Source organism: Epinephelus lanceolatus, chromosome 12 (assembly GCF_041903045.1).
Source record: "Epinephelus lanceolatus isolate andai-2023 chromosome 12, ASM4190304v1, whole genome shotgun sequence".
NCBI classification, from domain to species: Eukaryota; Metazoa; Chordata; class Actinopteri; order Perciformes; family Serranidae; genus Epinephelus; species Epinephelus lanceolatus.
This window is the reverse complement of record NC_135745.1, coordinates 26012365-26035450: the sequence shown is the minus strand read 5'-3', so window position 1 is coordinate 26035450 and position 23086 is coordinate 26012365. Positions and strand designations below refer to the sequence as shown.

General features: G+C 39.4%; 3 protein-coding genes across 7 annotated transcripts; 2 read left to right on the top strand and 1 right to left on the bottom strand.

The window, feature by feature from the left end:
• The first annotated feature begins 371 nt into the window (after positions 1 to 371).
• Positions 372 to 6617, top strand: zte38 (zebrafish testis-expressed 38). Its single transcript, XM_033651110.2, has 12 exons — positions 372 to 911; positions 1137 to 1281; positions 3407 to 3470; positions 3636 to 3672; positions 3778 to 3798; positions 3892 to 3918; positions 4056 to 4123; positions 4206 to 4354; positions 4433 to 4662; positions 5572 to 5620; positions 5699 to 5739; positions 5841 to 6617. Exons 1-12 carry the CDS (start codon positions 861 to 863, stop codon positions 5886 to 5888), a joined length of 930 nt encoding a protein of 309 aa, XP_033507001.2. The 5' UTR covers positions 372 to 860; the 3' UTR covers positions 5889 to 6617.
• aldh9a1b (aldehyde dehydrogenase 9 family, member A1b) lies at positions 5975 to 16151 on the bottom strand. 5 transcript variants are annotated; one of them, XM_033651106.2, is made up of 12 exons: positions 15850 to 16151; positions 14161 to 14376; positions 12647 to 12792; positions 11959 to 12088; positions 10566 to 10700; positions 9972 to 10168; positions 9679 to 9819; positions 9396 to 9584; positions 9213 to 9300; positions 8886 to 9027; positions 7585 to 7697; positions 5975 to 6714 (listed from the first exon to the last, which is right to left on the bottom strand). In XM_033651106.2, exons 2-12 carry the CDS (start codon positions 14336 to 14338, stop codon positions 6620 to 6622), a joined length of 1554 nt encoding a protein of 517 aa, XP_033506997.1. In that variant the 5' UTR covers positions 14339 to 14376; positions 15850 to 16151; the 3' UTR covers positions 5975 to 6619. The 5 variants fall into 5 exon arrangements, with proteins under 5 accessions (XP_033506997.1, XP_033506998.1, XP_033507000.1 ...); XM_033651107.2 differs by lacking the exon at positions 15850 to 16151 and adding an exon at positions 14598 to 14721; XM_033651109.1 differs by lacking the exon at positions 15850 to 16151 and adding an exon at positions 14616 to 14720.
• On the top strand, positions 14982 to 22347 carry uck2b (uridine-cytidine kinase 2b). Its single transcript, XM_033651111.2, has 7 exons — positions 14982 to 15118; positions 17537 to 17696; positions 18335 to 18431; positions 18635 to 18777; positions 18875 to 18972; positions 19279 to 19327; positions 20867 to 22347. The coding sequence occupies exons 1-7, from the start codon at positions 15014 to 15016 to the stop codon at positions 21001 to 21003; spliced, it is 789 nt and encodes a 262-aa protein (XP_033507002.1). The 5' UTR covers positions 14982 to 15013; the 3' UTR covers positions 21004 to 22347.
• The last annotated feature ends 739 nt before the right edge of the window (positions 22348 to 23086 follow it).

Sequence of the window (23086 nt, the reverse complement as noted above, 5' to 3'; positions counted from 1 at the left end):
CCAACAAAATAAAAAAAACCCTAATCTAAAATAAATTAACAAAAATAAAATAAAATAAAATAAAAATTGGACAGAAAAAATGAAACAATTAAAAACCCCAAATCTAAAATAAGTTAATAAACAAACAATACAAAAAAAAAAAAAATTACAAAGAGGTTGGAGACTGCACACTACTTAAATAGAATTTTGTCCTGCTGTGTAATTTATGATTTGGAAAATTATAAAAGCCACACTGTAATGGATAAAGTGCAGAAAAGGACATTATTTTCCAATGAAAATTAATTATCATTATTATTCATTTAACCCCTTCTTCATATATAGGGCTATTTGCTAGATGTAATTAGTAATGTCATTAACATAAGCAGACACATTAAGAAAGTTATATAGCATCTTTAACCAAGTAAATCTAATTTATAGATACACTTTTAGTAATTTATGTACAGTAACAATCAGTGACAGGGCTACTGTACTGTCATTGTTAGCATACTTTGCCCCCCAAGAGTACCTTGCTGCAGTCAAGATGGCCGACAAGGCGCCGCCATACATCCAATCCATGCCGGAAGTCACAACCGGAAGTTGGTTAATCGCCGCTCGGCAAAGTCTAACCATGATATCCTATCTAATATTTGAGTAATTTTATAGCTTGACTAACTTTATCCTAACCTGTTTGGAACTCTGGTTGGCTTTTTAATAATTCACAGAGCTAAAATATAGGTACTTCTGTGAGTAAAGGCGCCATTACAATAATTTCAGTGTCTGCTGTAAGAGCCGATATTGAATAATAGTGTAACCGGAAGTCACCTTGTTAGCTTGATTAATTAATCGTTAGCATCTTTGACAGCTCTACAGGAGAAGACAAAATGGCAGCTATGAAGATGTGCATCAGAAAGAACAAAGAGGAAACTGCCGAGGTTTGACCTTCACACCACATACTACCAAAAGATAATATGTTTGCTGTTTGTTTTAATTAGTTTGTGCGTTTAAAAGTTAATGTTTAACAATATTTTCAACTCTCTGCTCAGGGCACTTGACGTAGTAGCGTTAGACAATGGCGCCATCTTGTGGTCTTCGAGTTACAAGTCAAACGTTTTCTCCTTTTATTTAACGTCTTTATCTGTTTTAATGTTTTATAAAAGTGGACTGGGTTATTCCCGAGCGACTTGAAAACAGAGCAAGAGTCGCTGGTGTTCGTGAAGAGGATGATGGCGGTAGCAGTCTCCTCCATCACCTACCTCAGAGGGATCTTTCCAGAGGATGCCTACAGGTCCAGATATGTGGAAGGTGAACATATGACCATAGATGGCCTCCACGTTTAGGGAGATCAGGACCTAATGTTATATCAAAACTTGTTTCACTCATAACTTTACAAAAGGCAGTGTTTTAATGGTGTTCAAGGACAGATTATTAGATAATAGCCCCCTTGTCTCTTTGTGCTTGTTTTGTTTCTTTGTGCTTGTTTTGATCTCTCTCTGAATTATTGTTGTGTCTTGTTGATGTAATTTTGATGCTTGTGTCTTTTTTGGCCATCCTGTGCTGCTTTGTAGTCATTTCTTGTCTCCCTTTGGCTGTTTTACTTCTACTTGTAGTTGTTTTGTGTCTCTATCTAGTTATGTTCTGTCTCCTTGTAGTTGTTTTGTGTCTCTTTTTGGTTGCTATGTGCCTATGTAAGTTAATTTTGTGTCTTTTTTGGTCATTTTGTATCTCTGTGACTTTATGCTGTGTCTTGTTGAGGTAATTTTGTGTCTTTTTTGGCTGTTTTGTGCTGCTTTGTTGTCATTTTGTGTCACCTTTGGCTGTTTTACTTCTACTTGGAGTTATTTTGTGTCACTTTGTAGTTTTTTTGTGCCTCTTTTTGGTACTTTTGTGTCTTTTTGGCCCTCTTGTGCTGCTTTATAGTCATTTTGTGTCTCCCTTTGGCTGTTTTACTTTTACTTGTAGTTGTTTTGTGTCTCCTTGTGGTTGTTTTGTGTCTCTTAAACTTAATTTTGTGTCTTTTCTGGTCGTTTTGTGTTACTTTGTATTCATTTTGTCTCCCCCTTTGGCTGTTTTACTTCTACTTGTAGTTGTTTTGTGCCTCTTTTTAGTACTTTTGTGTCTTTTTGGCCCTCTTGTGCTGCTTTGTTGTCATTTCGTGTGTCCCCTTGACTGTTTCACTTCTACTTGTAGTTGTTTTGTGTCTCCTTGTGGTTGTTTCGTGTCTCATAAAGTTAATTTTGTGTCTTTTCTGGTCGTTTTGTGTTACTTTGAAGTCATTTTGTGTCTCCCTTTGGCTGTTTTACTTCTACTTGTAGTTGTTTTGTGTCACTGTGTAGTTTTTTGTGCCTCTTTTTGGTACTTTTGTGTCTTTTCTGGTCGTTCTGTGTTACTTTGTAGTCATTTTGTGTCTCCCTTTGGCTGTTTTACTTTTACTTGTAGTTGTTTTGTGTCTCCTTGTGGTTGTTTTGTGTCTCTTAAAGTTAATTTTGTGTCTTTTTTCGTCATGTTGTAGCTTTTTTGAGGTCATTTTGTCTCTTTTGAATTTTTGTTGTGTCTTGTTGAGGTAATTTTGTGTATTTTTTGGTCGTTTTGTGCTGGGTTGTAGTCATTTAGTCTCCCATTGGCTGTTTTACTTGTACATATAGTTGTTTTGTGTCTCTTTGTGGTTGTTTTGTGTCAGTGCAAGTTAATTTTGTGTCTCTTGTGGTCATGTTGTATCTCTCAGAGTTCATTTTTGTCTCTTTGAATTTATAGTGTCTTGTTGACATACTTTTGTGTCTTGTTTCTACTTCTACTACTGCTTTGTAGTCATTTTGTGTCTCTCTTTGGCTGTTTTACTGCTCCTTGTTGTTTGTTTTGTGTCTCTTCGCAGTTCCTTTGCATCTCTTTGTGGTCTTGTCTGTGTCTCTTTGTGGTTACTAGTACATGTTAATTTGAGTGACATTTTGCAGGTGAAGGTCAAGCAGGCCCCTGACACTTTGTGCCCAGTTGGCCCGTTCAGTAATCCACCCATGACTGTATTTCTACTTAGTAATAACAGCTGTATTGGAGACCCATGATAAACAGAAAAAAATAGCATTTCAGACTATGGGTGTTAAACTCACTTTAGATCACGGGCTGCATACAGCCCAATTTTACCTGGGTTGGACCAGTTAAATCATTGCATAATAATGAACATCTTTAGATGTCTTGAGAAAAATAAGTGTGATTTTAACAATATGTCTCAGTTTTGTACATGTTCCAAATATTGAGGGGGACATGTCTGGACCCTTTGGTGGGCCATTTCTGGCCTGCAGATGTTTGACACCCCTGTTTTAGACCTGTCGCAAAGGAATTAATTAAAAAGACACAGCATTTAACAGGTGTCATAGTGTTAATAATGTATGCTTTATCAAAGAGTAATACATGCTATTTTTTACCATCCTTCCAGATTTGTGCATCAAAGTTTTGCGTGAAGACTGCGCCACCCCTGGTGCCAGCAAAGTTGTGAAATGGTAATTATAAACCTTCCTAAATGCTCCCACAATATACAGTACTTAAGTCTGCCAGCCACAGTAGCGAGCTCGTCACTGGGGCGTCTGCAGTGATAATCAGCACTTGGTGGCTGAAGGCAATTTCCTGTCCTAAATGATGCATCTGTTCAATCTTGTGTGTTCCAGGATGATGGGCTCCTTTGATGCATTAGAGAAGCGCTACGTAGGTTCATTCATCCACGAGTACTTTGAATTGGTAAAGTTTCATGTGGTCTTGCCATTTTGATTATGCTATTTTTACTGTTGTTCAATGTTGTCCTCTTAACAGCTCTACATTGTGTTCATTGGGGTAAGTAAATTCAGTCGGTAAAGCAACATGCATAGTTACTCACATAGAGAAAAAAATCACAACAATAACCCTGTACATGCTTTTATAATCTAGGTATACACCAATCCAGATGAACCCAATGTAAGTTCTCTCTTAAATACTAGAACAATTAAATAAGTTTATAAACAAAAGACACAGTGTTGGTGTATTTTGTCAAATAATACTTCCAGTGTCAAGTCATATCAGTGAAGATTAAGATTTATTTTTCTCTTTTGCAGTGCATCATTGAGTCCTACCAGTTCAAATTCAAATACACTGAGAAGGGGCCACAGATGGACATACTCAGGTTAAGACGGATTGCATCAACGTATTGTTTCAGGCATCCTGGTGACTGAGCTGATGATGATATAACCTCTGTGAAACCACAGGAACAATGACGTGGAGGCGCAGGTGACACTGGAGGACACCAAGAGAGCCTTGGTGTTGCTCATCAGGAAGCTCTTCCTGCTCATGCAAAACCTGAATGCCCTCCCCAACAACGTGTGCCTCACCATGAAGCTCTACTATTACGACGACAGTAAGACTCTGCCAAACAAATTACTTCAGAATCTATAGTAAAATAGTGAAAACATCTCCTCTCGCTCTCCTTCCAAAGTCACCCCTGATGACTACCAACCACCAGGCTTCCGGGAGGGCGAATGTGACAGCCTCTGGTTTGAAGGCATGGCGGTGCACTTCAAGGTGGGCGAGGTGCAGACGCCGTTTCACACCTTGAGAGTGCGCGTGTCAGCGGAACAAGGCCGGCTGGAGAAGCTCAAAGAATGGAACCAGGGGATTGAGACCAAGCAGGTTCCTCAGAGTAAGAGAGAGAGGGAACTGATCGAGGTGGGTCCAGAAAGAGGATTATTAATAAAGGGATAGTTAGGAGGTTTTGAAGTAGGGTTCGTTTTGGGTGTTAATCCATAGTCAGTGTATTACGTACAGTAGACGTCAGCCAATAGGCCCCCAGTTTTGAGTAGCTGCAGAAGTGCCACCAAACTAAGCAATGTACTTTTGTGGACAGAGGCAGCAGCAAAGTGTATTTAAGGCATCTAAAAAGTCCCACCTGCAATAATCAGTAACAGTTTAGGTGTACGCTATATTTCGATTTTTTTACTGCCTTAACTTAACGTCAGACAGCCCATTCCAACAGGGAAGCTGTTAAGCTTCAGTTGCCCATTTATGCTCTCGTCAAAGCCACCAGCCTCCATTGACAAAAACAGTAATTTTACCATGCTGAGCACAGGAGCTGCTGGTCTACCACTGCCCCGACCAGTTAGGTTAGTTTCTGTTATTGTGTGACATTGGCATTTAAAAGGGTTACTTCAGATTCACCTAAGACACACAATTACACAAAGAAAATAACTGATCAAGGCAGCTGTAGACCAGCAGCTCCTGTGTTCAGCAACATTAAACCACTCTTTTTCTAAATGGAGTCTGGCTTTATAGGGGGCGATATAATGGCTTAAGCAGTACAAGTATTCTTAATATGTTGTACACATAAACTGATAATGCTTTTTTAGGTGGGACTTTTTTTAGGCTGCTTAAATACGTTTTGGTGACCCCTCCACTGCAATACATTGCTTAGCTTCTGTGTCTGTATTCCTGTCTGCTTCTCCAAACTGTGAGCGTGCTGGGTGACACCTAGTTCATTCCAGTTAACTGTTTTCAATTCTCTCATGTAGTAAGGTTTTTTCCCAGTTGGTGCACTTCGCTTTAAGTTTATCATAATTGTCTGTAAACGCCTGGTTACAGGATCCTCGTAAGAGAATAAATGACGAAGAGGATCTTCCTTCTGAAGACGGTGAGTCTATGAGCTGCTATGGTTACAAAACTGTTAAATGTATCATAAGATTTACATCATTGACTTTCCTTTGAACAGAGTCTGCACAGTTCAAGAAACCTAAGAGACCTGTGGCAAAGGTATAGTTGAAGTGGAGGCATGATTATATGAGTATGCAGAAAATTACATATAACTAAAAAAAAGCAAACTGGACAAGTGATTATCTTTTTGTCTATCTTAGAGATTTGCAGCTGCCAAAACTCTGTTGAGGAAAAGAAGAAGAATTTAGCCATGTGATTACACAAAACAAAAGCTCTGTCAGTGATGTGAGCACAAACGTGAGGTGTTTCTTCATTTACTTCCAACGTTAGACTGTTTAGTGTTACGTTACCATTTATTTGGTATGAAAATGTATTAGACAGGTTCTTTACATAATTATCTCTACAGACAAGGCACAATCGTATTGTCGCAGCTGTAATTTAAACACTGTGTTCAATGTGCTTCATTTTTTAGTATTTTGTGTGTATAAAAATATACAGATGTGTATTGTTCAAGAAATAAAGCTTGACTTGTAAACATTTTTGTTCTTAAGTACAACTCTGTAAAAAAGTTATTCTGTACCTGGATGACAGAACATATTAAGCAACAAAACATAGTGCAAATCATATATATCACATTATGACTCATTAATGCTTTAGATGTTGAAATCAAAGTTCAGTAATTACTGAGAACAATCTTTAACTTGATCAACTTCACACAAACTACAAGGTGCATTCAACTGTGTTTCAGATTTAAGACAAATTTCTTCAATTCCATATTCCCATGGCTGACTGCCTCAGAATTACATTTCCCTCGCATTCTGAAAATATTAGAAAAAATCATGGTTCATTTTCAGGACGGACTTGTTTCATCCTCTGCACTTAAGCATTTGATGGTTTTTCCCTGAAGTGCTGTTCTGGTTCACATCATCTGTTTCAGTCTCTGGGTCACTGTCACAGCTCCACCTTTTTTATGCGTGTCCTAGAAGAGACTGTCCACGTCTCCCATCTCCACAAACACAGTCTTCAGCTGAGAGTAGTATTCAAGTGTCACCTGACCGTTCTCCCGCCCTATGCCTGTTGAATATAAAGATTATAAGTTTACTTACACTTACACTAATGTGATTGGGGAGTCTTGGGGGTGCAGGCTTTCTATTTCCACTGGTTTTAAAACAGACCTTCTAACAAACAAAGATCATTCAGGAAACTAAACACATGATGATTTTAGCTGCATTTTAATATCTGACAGTTTGACTGATTTACACTCTGATTCCATCACTGGAGCTCAGAATAACACGAGACACCTGTGTGATGAGAACTGGAAAAAAGCCCAAAAGATTGTCTGTTATTATAAAAAACAACAACTCACTGTTAATTGCCTCCTGTGATTCTAAATAAATATTTCACCTCCTCAGTCATTTACGACTTTGCCACTCTTCACTTTGGTAGCAGAAACAGTCTGATGTTACTTTGAAACATTTTTATGTGACATATTCAGAGTTTCTTCATCATCCAATTTAATAGCAAAAAATACTCACTCTATATTTAAGTCACATATAATAATAGCTTGACATATTTTAAGCCTTGGCCTACTTTAATACTTAGAAATCATCTCTGGTGTTTCTACATCTTCTTTCTCTGCTGTCTGATGAATATGACTTTTTGCTATTCCTGCAACAGAACATTTCCACAGGTAATAAGTATCAACGCTTCATCTTATGAAGTATTTCATTCATGTGTCTGATATACTTCATCTTATGAAGTATTTCATTCATGTGTCTGATGATGTCGCTTCTAATTAACAAATTTGTCTGTCACATGAATGCACTTGTGGCTGGACAGGAAAACCGACAGCTGACTGAGCTAGCTGACAAACATCTTCGTCATACTGGTTAACTTGCTTTGTGGTACAAGCTTCTGGTCTGCATGCAAACAACCATTCTGTACCTGACATTTTGAACCCTCCAAAGGGCACCTCCACAGGAGTGATGTTGTAGTTGTTGATGAAGCAGGAACCAGCTTTGAGGTTTTCCACCACACGATGGGCTCGCCTCACATCCCTACAGATACAAAAAGGTAAAAAACATTTCTTAATTTAGTTGTGGGTTCATTTCAAGAATATTTAAGTCAATATTTTGGGCTAAAACACATAAATACTGAGGACAATCCTGCAATAGGTAACACAATAGTGCAGTGGTTAGCATTGTCGTCTGTCACATACTGATAAAGCACTGTCGCAAGAGGGTTCCTGGTTCAAATCCAGGGTGGGGCGTTTGAACCCCGGGGTGAGAAGCCCCTCAGTGTGGAGTTTGCATGTTCTCCCTGTGTCAGCATGGGTTTCTCCAGGTACTCCAGCTTCCTCCCACAGTCCAAAGACATGCAGGTTAATTGGTGACTCTAAATTGCCAGTGGGTGTGAATGTGAGTGTGAATGGTTGTATGGTCCAAAGATGTACGTACATTATTGTGTAGTTCTGGGTTTGGTAATGCCTTTTTTAATAATTTAAAACTTAATATTAATTTCTTTAGAGAATCTGTGTTCACTGAGGAAAAAGTACAGTGGGCAGAGAATATATGGATTAAACCAAAACTGCGTACTTTTACAAGGATAAAAATTGAATGTGGTACAGAGAATTATGTTGTATATAATTTGTCAAAAAAGCAGAGATCTTTATGTGCCCAGCTGAGATCTAGCATTTTACCTCTGGCTGTGGAAAGTGGACGCTATGTTAATTTAGAAGAAGAAAGACGGATTTGTCCAATATGTTCTTTAAATGATATAGAAAATGAGTTTCATTTTGTTTTCTACTTTCCTTTATATTGTGAACTGTGTGAAGTTTTGTTTAGTAAGACAAGAATGGATGTTTATTTTGTAAATATGGATGATGCACAAAGACTGAGTTGGCTGTTTACACATGAAACATAAATTAGCCAGGTATCTGGAGAAAGCTTGGGACAAGAGGAAAAAAGCTCTTTATAATTCACAGATATATAACAGTTCTTTTATATTATTTAAATTGTTTGTGTTTCTTTTCTTTTTCCACATGTTTTCGTATATGTAAGACCGGAAGATGTATATTTTGTAAATAATGTGTCTTGTAATCCCATATGGGATGGGCCAAATATATGGCATGACATGGAAATAAAATATAATGAATGAATAATGAATGAATGTATGTCTCTATGTGTCAGCCCTGTGATAGTCCTAGCCAATGTCAGCTGAGATAGATGTCCCACTACAAAACCAACCTAGTGAAAACTCCTGCAGCCAGGCCCAGGTCTGTGTTGTTGGCTCTCAGCAGCACCTCCTCTTCTGTTTCAAACGACAACACAGACATGACAGGACCGAAGATCTCCTCCTTCACACAGGTCATCTCATCTGTGCAGTCACCTGTACGAGGAAAAAAGAACACTCGCATGACCTTAAAGTCAGATATCTGAACTCTATTCAGACAGTGATGACCCCCTGTAACAATTTGAGGTGTTGCAGCCAGGACTGGAAAGAGCCTGCAACACTGTAACTAAGAGTAAAATAAGTTTTGTATCTTCTGAAGAAAGAAGGTATGGGAGCCTTACCCAATACACAGGGAGTCATGTAGTATCCACCTTTGAGTTTGGGATCTGATGGGACAAAACGTTCACCTCCACACAACACCGTCGCTCCCTACAAAAACAGAATATATACGTCAAGATCTAATTTCAAATTGCTTCACACAAGCTTGTTGTTGGTATAATGTCAAATTAATTATTAGGTCTTACCTCCTTCTTCGCCTGATCAACAAAGGACAGGACTTTTTCCAGGTGTGGCTGGCTGACCAGTGCTCCCATTCGGGTGCTCTCCAACAGTGGGTCTCCTATCTCAATGGCCTGTGTCCTCTTCACCACCTCCTCCACAAACTCAGGCAGAATATCCTTCTGAACAAAAACCCTTGTGCCGTTGCTGCAGACCTGTGATACATTTCATCAAATGCATTACATTCTTCCATGTGGAGAATGGACACAAGTTGTGTCAGCATAACCCAAAGCAGAGCGTACTTCGCACCTGGCCTTGAGACAGGAAGTTGGCCATGAGAGCTCCTCTCACAGCGTTCTCCAGATCGCTGTCCTGAAAGATGAGCAGAGGAGATTTTCCCCCAAGCTCCAGAGTCACGGGCTTCACCCCTTTGGAGGCCATCTCCATAATCTATGGGTCACATGGAGGAATACACATGGATTATTCTGGATGGAAAAGACCCGATAGAGTGGTGTTTTTAATGTGATGTCACACACAGATGAAACGAAGAAAACTTGACAAGCTGTGTAGAATTTTATTTCTAACATGTAAATAACACTGACCTTCTTGCCTGTGGGCACACTGCCAGTGAAGGACACCTTAGCAACGTCAGGATGGTGACAGAGTAAACTGCCGGTCTCCTGGCCGCCCTGCACCACGTTGACCAGCCCCTCTGGAGCTCCAGCCTCGGTGTAGATCTCTGCCAGAATGACCGCTGTCACAGGCGTCACCGGCGATGGCTTGAACACCATGGCGTTGCCTGTTGTAGATGACAGACGAAAGAATAAATTGTTCTGACTCATTTAATCACAGAGAAAGCACTCAGAGATTGTACCTCTGTCAAGTCTGCATAATCCTCAAAATTAGATATGCTTTTCTATTAAATACACAATCTGATAGACACAGACAGCAGCTGCCATTCTGGAATAGCTACATTTATGAGCCATCATATACAGTGCTGTATAAATGATCACATTGTGGTGTTATCAAAACCTCTTAGAAATTGGAAAATGTCACTTTCTCCTTTAATTTTTTTAGATATTCTGCTTTAAAAAAAATAAATAAACATAGCTAACCAAAAAAATAACCTTCCTGACAGAGGAAATCATTAAAAAGGTAATAATTTATGTCTTGATAAGTTTAGAAGTATCCCATACCACAGGCCAGGGCTGGAGCTGATTTCCACGCAGCTATTTGGAAAGGATAATTCCAGGCACCGATGCCGACACAGACTCCCAGAGGCTCCCTGCGGGTGTAGGCGAAGGATCCCCCCGGCAACTGGACATGCTGGCCTTGATGGAGGAAAGGCAGAAGTATTTCATTTAAATAAAAGGCTTTAAAAGGTGACATTTTTAAGATTTTGGATTAAAAACTGGTGACAGAGTAAATCTAAGTGATGTATTGCATGAAGCCTTTGCTTCTCCCAACACGTATGATAGCAATACTTGTCAGTGTTTGAGATGAATGATGCTAATGGGCAAATGCTCCATCATCTGGGCAAGATTCCCGCTAAACCTTGTAACTAATAAAAACTATGGATTATATAGTTAGATCTGAGTCAATCAATAATGCCAAGAAAGTGCCACAATGTAAGATCATTTCACCATTTTGTGACCCTTACAATTAGCAGTTGGTGTTATTCTGCATGGTCTCCCTTTAATTCATTTCCCAACATGATCATAAAAGCAAAATATGGATCCTACGTCTGTGTTTGCAGGGTGTCTACAGGAATCAGACATTTAAATTTAATTCTTTTAAAAACTGTTTGAAATTCATTTTTAACCATATTCAAGACTGACTTTTGGACAAATTACCTTTTTCTTATTCAGAGCTCGACTCATTTTGACAAAAAATAATTAAAAGATGGATATATTGAATTAAATAAAATGTTTGTGGTAGTAAAGACCTCACAAATTCAAATTTAAGACGATATAATGACTTTGAAGGCCTCATGTTTATAAGATCTTAGACATTTTAAGGCTTTTTAAGGATCGGCAGAAACCCTAATCTCTTCTCATGTGACCTGTTTCCACGCAATCATGCACGGTGAAGGATATGATGACCTTGTGAGCATGGCTGTGGTTCTGGAGCTCGAACTTTCTCAGTAAGGTATGCTGTGTTCAGGTCGAGTTGTTTTAAATGCACCAGTGAGCCCAGTTATTTATTTAGCTTACTTTAACATGGCCTCAACTGTTTTCATGCAGAATATGAAGAGGGATCCAGTCGTGCTGTCTTGTAATTTAATTTTGTAATAATAGGCTTTTATACAGTACATCAAACCCACTCATAACTAATCAGCCTGCTTCAAAAGAAAATGATGTGGGTAGATTTGAAGGCGTGTCGAAAAGTCATTTAAATGTGTTTTGTAAAATGGTTCTCATGGTTGTTACCCACAAAAATATGATCATTTCAAGTCTCTGGCATCATATTTTAACATTTCCGATCTGGCAGCGCTGTGCCTGTATCAGTTATTTTATTTCCCTGTTGCCTCCAGACCCTTTGGGAGGTGGGAAAACATTAACTAATGAGTGAGAGTTGTGTTGTACCAACCTGCCAGAGTGCTTGCCAGCCCTGCATAGTACTCTATACACAGTCTGGCAGAGTCCACATCCAGACGGGCTTCTGTGATGGACTTGCCATTGTTGACCACCTCCATTTCAGCTATCTCCTCTCTCCTGCTCTGTGCACGAAAGCCAGGGTGAATGCAATACATTTTTTTAGTGTTATGCAACATCTCAGATCCATCACTGGATGTACAAAACAGGACACTATTTTTACAAAACAGGACACTATTTTCATGAAGTACAATGGATGTAAGGGGAGGCTATTATCCCCCGTTTAGTGTCATTATTAAATGTGTGCTAATAACAAAGGAAGAGATTTAGATAATGAGATGAGTCATGGAAATGTTTTAGTGTCAAAGGAACAGAGTTCACCTCAAAATCAAAAACATATATTTTTCCTCTAAACTGTAGTGCTATTTATCAGTTTAGATGGTTGTGGTGTGAGTTGCCGAGTGTTGGAGATATTGGCCATAGAGATGTCTGCCTTCTCTTGCAACTTATTCAAGAAAAATGTCTCTGTTATTTTTTTATATTAAATGTATACAGTGTATAGTGATTCCCACCCTAGAGGTCGTTTTTATGCATGATATAAGAGGACCTCCATCAAATTACAGGCACACCAAATGCTTTAAGAAAACCAGGAGAAGCATACAAATGAACAAAACAAAAAAAACCTCAATGATAAGGGCAGCTTCTATCATGATCCTCGCCCTCTCCATGCCAGACATTTTGCTCCAATAGCTAAAGGCCGACTTGGCAGCCGTCACAGCCTCTTCGATCTCCACAGCACCACACGGCTCCAAATGACACAAGACTCGCCCTGCAAAGTGAAACATGTGATGGTGACAGGTTGAATACAGAAGGAAAGGTTGCATCACTTTACCTGTTCACTTAGTTTGTATTGGTTCAAAGTGAGTCATCCTTCAGTAAAGAGGGAAATTAAGTCTATGCCTGGAGGCTGCGGGCTGTAGCACACTGATTGCAGCGTGGCATTTACACTCCCATCTTGTCCAGTGACAGGATTAGTGATTAGATGAGAGCATCATTCTGCCAGAAGAGTGGGCTGCACACAGGCTGTGTGCTGGCTCAAATGGAGATCTGAATTAAAACTAGGCACCAAGCCACAAAGTGCCTTAAAATCATCATTATCATCATTTGACTCCAATAAAGACGTTAGTGTGCTTGTACAATGAAAGGCTGCAAATCAATCCATCTGCTCCAGTCCCTCCCTGTACTATATGTCCTGTCCTGAGAGGCACCTAATTCAGCTGCACACTGCTGGAAGTTGTGCTGACAGCCTTGTTTCAACTGGCCTTAAAATCAATAAAACTGAAAAACACTGTGTACCAAAGAAGCTATAATAGCTAGTATGTGGCTGTGTGTCTCGGTTCTGTTTCACTGCAGCTGCACAGGGGCCTTGAAACTGGTTGCGCCAGGAAAGGAGCCATGTGTGACTGAACAAATAAGCATGTAGAGGTGTGTGTTGCTGAAAAGCAGCACGTATGCACAGCTAACTTTCCTTGGGAGAATAAAAGTCAAATGTGAAAAATGTATTCTGTAGAAAGACAACTACAAAGCATTCAGGAAGTCAAGATAATATTTTGACTCCAAGAAAAACACAGTAGCATTGACATGTTAGTGTGCTTGCACAATTAAAGGCTGCAAATCAATCCATCTGCCCCAGTCAGATTGAGGACAGTCTTTGCTGTCCTGAGAAGCATCTGATTCAGCTGCACACTGCAGGAAGATCATTGACAGCCCTGTTTCAACCAGCCTTAAAATCAACAAGACTGAAAAAAACTGTGTACCAATAAAGTATGTGGTTGTGTGTCTCGGTTCTGTTTCCCTGCAGCTGCACAGGGGCCTTGAAACTGGTTGCACCAGGAAAGGAGCCATGTATGACCGAATAAATAAGCATATAGAGGTTTATGTTGCTGAAAAGCAGCACATATGCACAGCTGACTTTCCTTGGAGGACTAAAAGTCAAATGTGAAAAATGTATTATGTAGAAAGACAACTACAAAGCATTCAGGAAGTCAAGATAACCCTTAAAATACTTGAATACATGATACTGTTTTGCCAGGCCAGATACCAGCAGACACACGGCAGGGACCAAAGTCCACTTAGCAAATAATGTCAATAACAGACAGCAATTTACAATATATTTTAAAGGAATTGTGTGGCTTACCTGTTGCAGGTTCGTAAACCTTTTCCTTGTTGCACTTCTCTTGGCTCGGCCATCTCTTCCCAGCCCAGAAGTTCAGCGGGTCGGTGATGTCCACTGTGCCCGAGGAGACGCATCGTATTGCGGTCGCGAGGGGAGCAGCAGTGGGCCGCCGTAGGGAGGCAGCGAGCCTCGGGAGCATTCTCAAAATGGCTCTGGGGCTCGTGGTTTAGCTGGTAACTGTAAAGCACACATTCAGCGAGTTAACAAAATGTAACACTGTCCCTTCATTGAAGCACGACCGGCATTAGTAAAGTTTAAAAGGAGTTTCACTCAGTTAACGTTAACGTAACAGTTAACGTTAACTTGCTTCAGCAAGTGTACTAAACTGTTAAACGCTAGCTACGTTTTCGTCGTTTTGTTATTTATGTTTTATTAATGTCTTTAGAAAACTTACTTACAGGGTTCCTTACACTTACTGCGTATTTTAAGGTTATGAATCTTTATAACTGTTCATATAATGTTAGATTAATGTTCGGCTACATCATTTTTCTGGGACTCAACCAGAAGGCGGGGTAAATAATTTACGTACAGCCGTTGGTGGAATCTGCTGGCAACGTAACACATCGTAACAGACGATTGGTTCTTACAACTGTCAATCACAAACGAGAAAACAAATGAAGATAATATTTAATAATTATTAAATTAATCAAATATTAATTTTACGCACGACACAGTGAACATAGACTGAAAAACACATGTAAATAAATTACTGGAAATAAAATTTACAGTGTGCTTAAAGTTAACAGTGGTGTTGTGGGAGGAGCTCCGCCTCAATGATCTTCCAGCACAGTAGTTCCGACCGCACATTGCAAGCATGGCCGGGGACAGCGAAACACATCTAAGGGACCGCGGCGAGAACACCAGCATTATTCGACAACCTTTTCTCATCGGTGTGTCCGGAGGCACCGCCAGCGGCAAGGTTGGCACCCCAGCTAGCTATTTTGACGGTTTTCACGAATTGTCACAGGCATTTTGAGCTAAATCACGGCAGGCTGTCGTCAGTCGGCAGCCGGGTGCTAGTTGACCGCGTGGCTTGAGCGACGCAGCGTTGAGTTTTGATTGACAGCGATATCATCTGTTTAGCCATCCAGCTCTTCTCTAGCACCGGTTTCATTTGACACGCGTGTCCCCCGCGCGTTGCAGCGGATTTCCTGTTGTTAAATCACATTTTCCCTTTCGTACAGGGTGGCGGTCGCTAGGAAACCAACTAGCTGCTTTTAGACTACGTGGAGAGAAGTGATGTTAGCTTGCTTAGCTACCTAGCTAAATTCCATCACATTGTAGCAGTGCCGGTTGTGCTAGCTAGACAATAGCTAGCGCTAGCTCCCCTTTTGGCTGTCTGGTATGTGTTTGTAAACAGTGTATCACATTTATTTCCTGTCTGGAATATCTTTATTATTGTAATTTGTAACGTCATATTAAATAAGACAAAATCTGCTGTAACGTTATAGCGGTAACTTATTTTTAGTGCGAGTGACCTGAGATAACCACTAACGGTAAATGACGTTAGCCTCGATGTTTATATAATGAATCATAACAGAGACGCGCCAGCGGGAAATGGCACCTCGGAAGATTTTATCGCACCAATGTCAGTACATAAAAACCGACCTTCATTTCAACACCCTGCTCGTGCGTTTACGGTTTACTCACGCGGCAGTGCTAGACTCGCCGGTTCTGACCTCCTTGTTCCCATAAGCACACAGACGTGGATATTTTCGAAGACGTCATTGGATTTCTTTGTTATGGAGCGGGTGTCACGTATTTCCAGTCCTGATAGCGGTGCCAAAAACCACACCTCACATTAACCGTTGACCCGCGTGGATTTGGTGAGCTATACAGCCACAGTTTAACGGCTCTCACAACCAACGTTGACTTTTAATAGCTGGTTTCACTCGTCGTGTACGTGCAGAAGTAGATACAAGGACGATGCCTCTATTCCGACTACATTTCCCCAGCTGGCCCCGCCTCCCAACTTTGTCCTAGATACACAGTGGTACGGGGCCAGTGTTTTGCTTCCTGAAAGGCCACCTCACAGGGCACTGGACGGAGGGTTGTCTGTAGTGTTGTGACGCTGGACTACACCAGTCTTTATAAGTAAGGTGATTGCTCCCAGATAAGATGACGCAATTATAGCGCCCTGATCTGAAAGCAGCCACCAGCACAACACAGGGTGGCAGCAATGCAGACTGTTGCATCTTCATCTGCCTCACTGATGATTGGCTTTGCTTAGTGAACACATGAATTATTCTTTGTTCATTAAGTTACAAAAATAAACAAAAGGTTCAGTTGATATTTTTCAGCATTGATTAACCCTTAAATCACTGTTATCAGTAATAATTGATAGTTGATTTCTATTTTGAACATATAAAAAGACATGAACATACAAACAGACAGAAAGAAAGTAATACTCACAAAAAATGAAAAGCAGTGTATAATTACTTTCACACTAGCACACAAAAATAATCCATGCATATGTATATAATGGTTATTACTAAGTATCTGTCTTGCAAAACCCTATCTTAGTATATAATATAAATTACCAACTATAATAAGATAAGATGAAACTTTATTGATCACTAACCGGGAAAATTCACGTGTTGCAGCAGCTCAAATAGCACAGATAGAAAAGCAAGTTGAATGGCAATAGAATAATATATGTATGTATGTATGTATAAATAAAACATATTACCAATTGTCTTTGCCTTACAAAAATACATTTAAATATAGATAAATGACAAATGGCAAGTGGCGGCTACATGATGAAATAACTGTCCAAAAATCAAACAATTATTTTGCAGTGTTAAATAAAGAGTAGTGACACCTGTTTGCATTTATAAAACTAAAACGGTTGCTTTTCACTTTATAAAAAACAAATAATTACTTTGCCATAGATTCAGAGCCTCATTAATTGTCAGTGTGAATTAAATCTTTGTGTTCAGGGTTCGGGCTCTCTGAAATTGTGTGTTAAGTTGACGAGTGGGGGTGTCCAGATTCATTGTAGCACAGTTTCATTGACACAAAGGCAGCAGAGCCTCGGGCAGCTGGAGAACGCACAGTCAGCAGTGGGTGTGAGATTCATTTAGTTGGGGAAAGGTCAGCGGGGGCAAACGTGTCGGGCACCTATGATGTTTTAGCTGACCTTACACGATGTGGGAAATTACCCACCCACTCAGCCTGCTTCTCTGTAAATGTGACTGTGGGTGTGTTGGCTGAATTGAAACTAGTTTTCACTCCTACTTTGGTGCTGCTGCAGATTTTTTTAACCATGCGCCTTTGTACATTTTTACCCCCATTTTTCAGCTAATGACCTACTTATTTAATCTGTCTGTTCCTGCAGTCGTCAGTATGTGAGAAGATCATGGAGCTGCTTGGACAGAACAAGATCGACCACCACCAGCGGCAGGTGGTGATCCTCAGCCAGGACAGCTTCTACAAGGTGCTAACCCCGGAGCAGAAGGCGAAGGCGCTTAAGGGCCAGTTCAACTTTGATCACCCAGGTATGCACACGCTGAGCAGTTTGTGGCACAGCTAATGCCCTGTATGGGATGTATTGCCTCTGCTGGCTTGCAGCGGGCACATGTTTGCTATTCATATCAGATTTCAGAGGCCTCACGACAGATTTTTCTCTAAATGATGTGAAATCAGATGCTGGAGTGAATTTTTTTAATTAGTGTTAGTGATGGCTGAGGTTGTTTGAATGCTTCACTGATTAAAAATTAAGGCTTAAATGACAGTAAGCTGCAAATTTAAACAAGCAATTTGATGGTGACGATGATATAAAATGCTTAAATCAGGACTGTGTTCAGCAGCATGCTTCACTGCTGCGTTGATTATTTCCTCCACCGCTTTTTGGCAGAAGCGTAGTCTCCATGTTTGGCATCCGACTTTGCCCCCTCATGCTTCTGCTTCCTTTCTCAGCTGAGTTTAAATCCTCACAGTCAGCACGCCTTTCTCAGAGGCACATTCTCAGAGGCAGCTGCTTTAAGGCTCAGAGACTGAACCCAACACCTGTTACATGAAAGGGGGTTCCTGGGTTACCAAACGTGCAATGCAGGGTCCCACGTGTTCACCGGGGCCAAGTAACATGACATCTCATGAAGGTCCCACATGAGCATTTGCCCTTTCTTGTCCTCAGATGCCTTCGACAATGAACTGGTAATGCAAACGCTCAGGGACATCCTGCAGGGGAAGACGGTCCAGATCCCAGTTTATGACTTTGTCGCTCATTCCAGGTGAGCACGCCTGTTTGCTGCACGTGACAGATGCATTGTGGTCGGCACCCGCACTTGTTTAGGCAGAACGTGCAGTTACAAGTCACGTTAAGGCGGTTCCTAATTAGCGTCATTGTGCAATCAGATTAAATTTGCATAACCGCTGTGCCTGAATGTTGTTGCTGACCGAGAGGAGGAAATCTCTTTTGTGTGTGTTGTTCCAGGAAAGAGGAGGTTGTTACAGTGTATCCGGCTGACGTGGTCCTGTTTGAAGGCATCCTCATGTTCTACTCACAGGAGATCAGAGATCTGTTCCAGATGAAGCTGTTTGTTGACACAGATCCAGACACACGGCTCTCACGCCGAGGTGTGTAGCGAGAGCTGGGTTGATACATAACGACTGTAAAGGCAGTGAACCTCCTTACTTGATTTATAATTTCCACCTTTTTGTGTTTTCTCTGCAGTTCTGAGAGATATCAGTGAGCGGGGTAGAGAGCTGGAGCAAGTGCTCGCCCAATACATCACTTTTGTGAAACCGGCCTTTGAGGAGTTCTGTTTACCAGTAAGTGACGTTCCTAACTTACAAGCAGCTGTGGTTGTGCAGCAGAGTGTTGTAGTATATTGTATGCCCACCAGGGGGCGCTGCTGACTTATTGTTTTAAAATGCCCGGGTCTCAATATTTTGGTCACATTTTTTAAATAACCACATATAATCAAAATATTTTTTATGTTGTGGTTATTGACCAAAAACTACAGGTCTTTGTTTCTCCCCAGTCACAGCCTGGCTCCGCTGTGCAGCATGCATCTGATCATGAGATTTCTTTGTTTTCAGTAACTCAAATATTGATGCTATCTTTATTTCTTGCAGACAAAGAAGTATGCAGATGTGATTATTCCCCGAGGAGCAGATAACCTTGGTAAGGACGAATACTCTTCAGTCTACAGACATTGCATGTGTGTGGCTCAGGCTGTATAGTGTCTCTTGGATCCTTAAGAAGGTGTTTTGTAAAGAAGGTTTTATAAAGGCTTTTGTGGCCCCAGAGGGAGCTCTGTAAAGTCTGATTAAGGTCAGTTGGGTGTGAAGACTGAAGGTTAAAAATTAAAACAAAGTAGCATAAAACCCCAAAATTTCAGACTGAAATATTAGCAGTGGGGTTGCATTATGGGTAATGTAGGCATCAAGTTTTATTAATTGAAAATTTCAGGGCACACGCTGCCCATTTCTGGACAAGTAACAACTGGACAAGTAACAACAACACAACTCTGAAGGTGGAGAGATGGTCATGGTAATAATACTTAAACAAAGTCAATAATCAAGTAAATTAATAAATAAATTAAAAATAAAAAGTAGAATAAAAAATGTAAGATAAAGAAAGAAATATGTAGAATATTTTAAATAAATGACAAAAGTAATAAAATAGAAAATAAGTTATACATAAAATAAAGTTGAGAATGAAATAAAATAGAGATGGTAATTGATACAAAACAAAGGAAAAATTAATTGAAAAAAAAATACAATTGAGGCACCATATTTTTAAATTAATTTAAGAATACATGATGATGATGATGATGATGATGATGATGATAATAATAAGAATAAGAATAATAACAATAATAATAGTAAAACAAGTAAATTAATAAACAAAGAAAAATCAATTAAAAAATAGAATTAGGAAAAGTAAAAAAAAGTAAAGAAATAAATATATAAAATAATGCTATAAATAAATACATGGAAAATAAGCAAAAAAAATTAAAAATAGATGTAATAGTTTTAGTAGTAATGATAATAAAATATGTAAATAAAAATAATAAAAAATTAAGTAGGTTTTAAAAAATTATACATAAATAAATACATAATAATAATAATAATAATAATAATAATAATAATAATAATAATAAAAAATAATAATAATAATAAAAAATAATAATAATAATAATAATAGTAAAACAAGTAAATTAATAAACAAAGAAATCAATTAAAAAATAGAATTAGGAAAAGTAAAAAAAAAAGTAAAGAAATAAACATAAAATAATGCTATAAATACATGGAAAATAAGCAACAAAAAAAAATAGATGTAATAGTTTTACTAGTAATGATGATAAAATATGTAAATAAAAATAATAAAAAATTAAGTAAGTTTAAAAAATTATACATAAATAAATACATAATAATAATAATAATAACAACAACAACAACAACAACAATAAAAACAGGGAATTGGTAATTGTGATACCAAGCTAAGTAAACAATTTAAAAAAAAAAAAAAAAAATACAATTGAAGCACCATGTTTTGAGATGGGAAAAATGTGTGGAATGAAAGAAGACAGCTGCTTCGCTAGATTCTGATAACATTTTTAATTGTCTAGTGTGAGTCCGACAGTGTTCAGTACAATCCTAAATCTGCAGCATAAACTTACGTCTTCTAACCATCTCTCTTCTCTCTTTTCTCCTGCAGTGGCCATCAACTTGATAGTACAGCACATCCAAGACATTCTGAACGGTGGACTAAGCAAACGCCACAACGGCTGCACGAACGGCCACACTACTCCACGTCAGCGGCGGACCTCCGAGTCCAGCAGCCGGCCTCATTGACCTCGTCACACCTCTCTTCACAGGCCGGAGAGGGGTGTGGGGGTTGCGCTGTAAATAATGCCTCTTGGGATGACTGTATTTAAGAGAAGAAAAAAGAGAGAGATGCAAAAAGAATTGAAATGCCTTTTATTATTATGACTACTCTTGTTATTAGTTACTTTTATTGTAATTGTTGAACTTGGGATTTAGATTTTTTTGTCAGGAGGGTAAAAGAAAAGCTCTTGTTGTTCTTGTGATGAGACCATGGGTAAAAAATTGACCCCATGCATTTTTCTCCCAGATTGCATTTTGTTTTTTATGTATCCCCTGCTGCTCCATGGAAATTCATGTCGCGAATGAATAAAAGAGGGGAACCCTTCTTTTTTTTTGTAATGTCTGATAAAACTTGAACCCCTAATGGCCGGGGAGTCTGATAAATGTTTGGGTGGGTCCCAAACACGAAGGATGTGGATTAGAAGCTGAAGAAACTATGATTACACTCTGTATTTGTACTGACAATCTTGGGAGTGTTTCCCATCCTTCTTGTTTTCAGTGTTTAAATTCCCTCATTTGTATTGTTTAGTGTAACATGTTACACTAGAAATCTGTTTACTGCAAAGTTTCCACCACGCCGACTCTATCACGTCTGCTGCAGCAGTAACACACTACATGAGTTTTCATGTCAGATTGTCAGGAGCAGAATAACGTGACGACAAGACCAATGAAGCCAAAGGCTGCAAAATTCAGCTGACTACTGTATTAGCCCAGTCGAATGTTGTGGGGATTGTTACTTTTGGGATGCAAGATTTGTCCCAATCAAAACTCATTTATACTCATTCTTTATTTGAATGAGGATGAAATAATTATTCATGAGATACTTATTTGATTTTCTTAAATTCTCCATATTAGATGGTTTAGCATGACAGAATCAGCCCCGTTGAATAAAATTAAAGTATGACAGCTACACTCTCAGGTTGGTAACATTTTGATTCAAAGATGCCAGAACAAAGGTGTGACATGGGTGTTTAATGCCACAGCAATATGCGTTTTCCCAGGTGTGTGGCCATTAACCACCAAGACCCACCACAATGCCTCTGCAAAGTTGCCTCAGGTTAAACATGTACAGTAAGTATCCACACTAGAAGCCAGTTTCCATTCTTTAACTTAAAGTTATAATGAAAATAATTAAAAAAAGAGAAAAGTTGAATTTTGTATTCCACGTGCTGTATTTGTTGTGTATCGTGCAATTGAATGACTGATTTGTACCATTTGTACTGTATGGCTGTTCAGTGGTCTCAGGCTGTGGGATGGTTTGTAATGGGATGACAGCAACCGCTAAGCAGTCAATAAACTGATGCAGCCGAGTGTTTCCGTCTGAGGAGTGTCATTATTTCTTTCTTTATGTACACTGCACAAAAATTTAAATGCAACCCTTTTGTTTTTGCTCACATTTTTACAAGATTATGTTAAATATCTAAGACTTACATGCTCTCATTAGATATATTCCGTCAAGTTTTGGTCGCAAAAATACATGTTAGTGAGCACCTCTCTTTTTCTAAGACAATCCATCCACCTGACAGATGTGGCGTATCAAGATGCCGAGTAAACAGCGTCATTACTTAACAGATATTCCTTGGGATGGTCACAATAAAAGGTCACTATAAAGTGTAGTTCATTTCACTACCATAAGATGTGTCTAATTTTGTTTCCGTGAATTTGGCAGTACATCCAACCATCCTCAGCTGTCACTGTATCGTAAGTGCGTACGTGAACAAACCACGTCACAGGCAGCTCCTCGCTGTGAGGTGAAGTTGCACTGTGCACCAATAAGTAGGTCATTCATTTATTTTGGGTTTGTTTTGTCCACTAGAGGGCGTAATTGACTTCTACTGTTATGCTCCCTTCAGGTGCTGACGGATATGCGAACATTTGGACACGTGTAATACGTGTACCACTAAAAATGATTGGGAAACAACAGTAAACACGTTTCTTTTAGTTGTCAATATAATGACCACACATGCTGTATGCATGGACGGATTATGAGACAATGGGCCCTTGGGCACAGATATGCAAAAGGGCCCAACATCTCTCTCACGCAGGAGCA

Bases quoted from the DNA above. Each gene is read 5' to 3' on its own strand.
- zte38 (XM_033651110.2), top strand. From the start codon at position 861: ATGGCAGCTATGAAGATGTGCATCAGAAAGAACAAAGAGGAAACTGCC. The intron at 3,919-4,055 runs GTAAGTTCTCTC...TCTCTTTTGCAG, and splicing joins CCAATCCAGATGAACCCAAT to TGCATCATTGAGTCCTACCA. The intron at 4,355-4,432 runs GTAAGACTCTGC...CTCCTTCCAAAG, and splicing joins GCTCTACTATTACGACGACA to TCACCCCTGATGACTACCAA.
- uck2b (XM_033651111.2), top strand. From the start codon at position 15,014: ATGGCCGGGGACAGCGAAACACATCTAAGGGACCGCGGCGAGAACACC. The intron at 17,697-18,334 runs GTATGCACACGC...TCTTGTCCTCAG, and splicing joins GTTCAACTTTGATCACCCAG to ATGCCTTCGACAATGAACTG. The intron at 19,328-20,866 runs GTAAGGACGAAT...TTTCTCCTGCAG, and splicing joins CCGAGGAGCAGATAACCTTG to TGGCCATCAACTTGATAGTA.
- aldh9a1b (XM_033651106.2), bottom strand. From the start codon at position 14,338: ATGCTCCCGAGGCTCGCTGCCTCCCTACGGCGGCCCACTGCTGCTCCC. The intron at 10,701-11,958 runs GTTGGTACAACA...TCCTCCATCAAG, and splicing joins GCTGGCAAGCACTCTGGCAG to GCCAGCATGTCCAGTTGCCG. The intron at 9,028-9,212 runs GTAAGGCTCCCA...TTCCTCGTACAG, and splicing joins CATGACTCCCTGTGTATTGG to GTGACTGCACAGATGAGATG.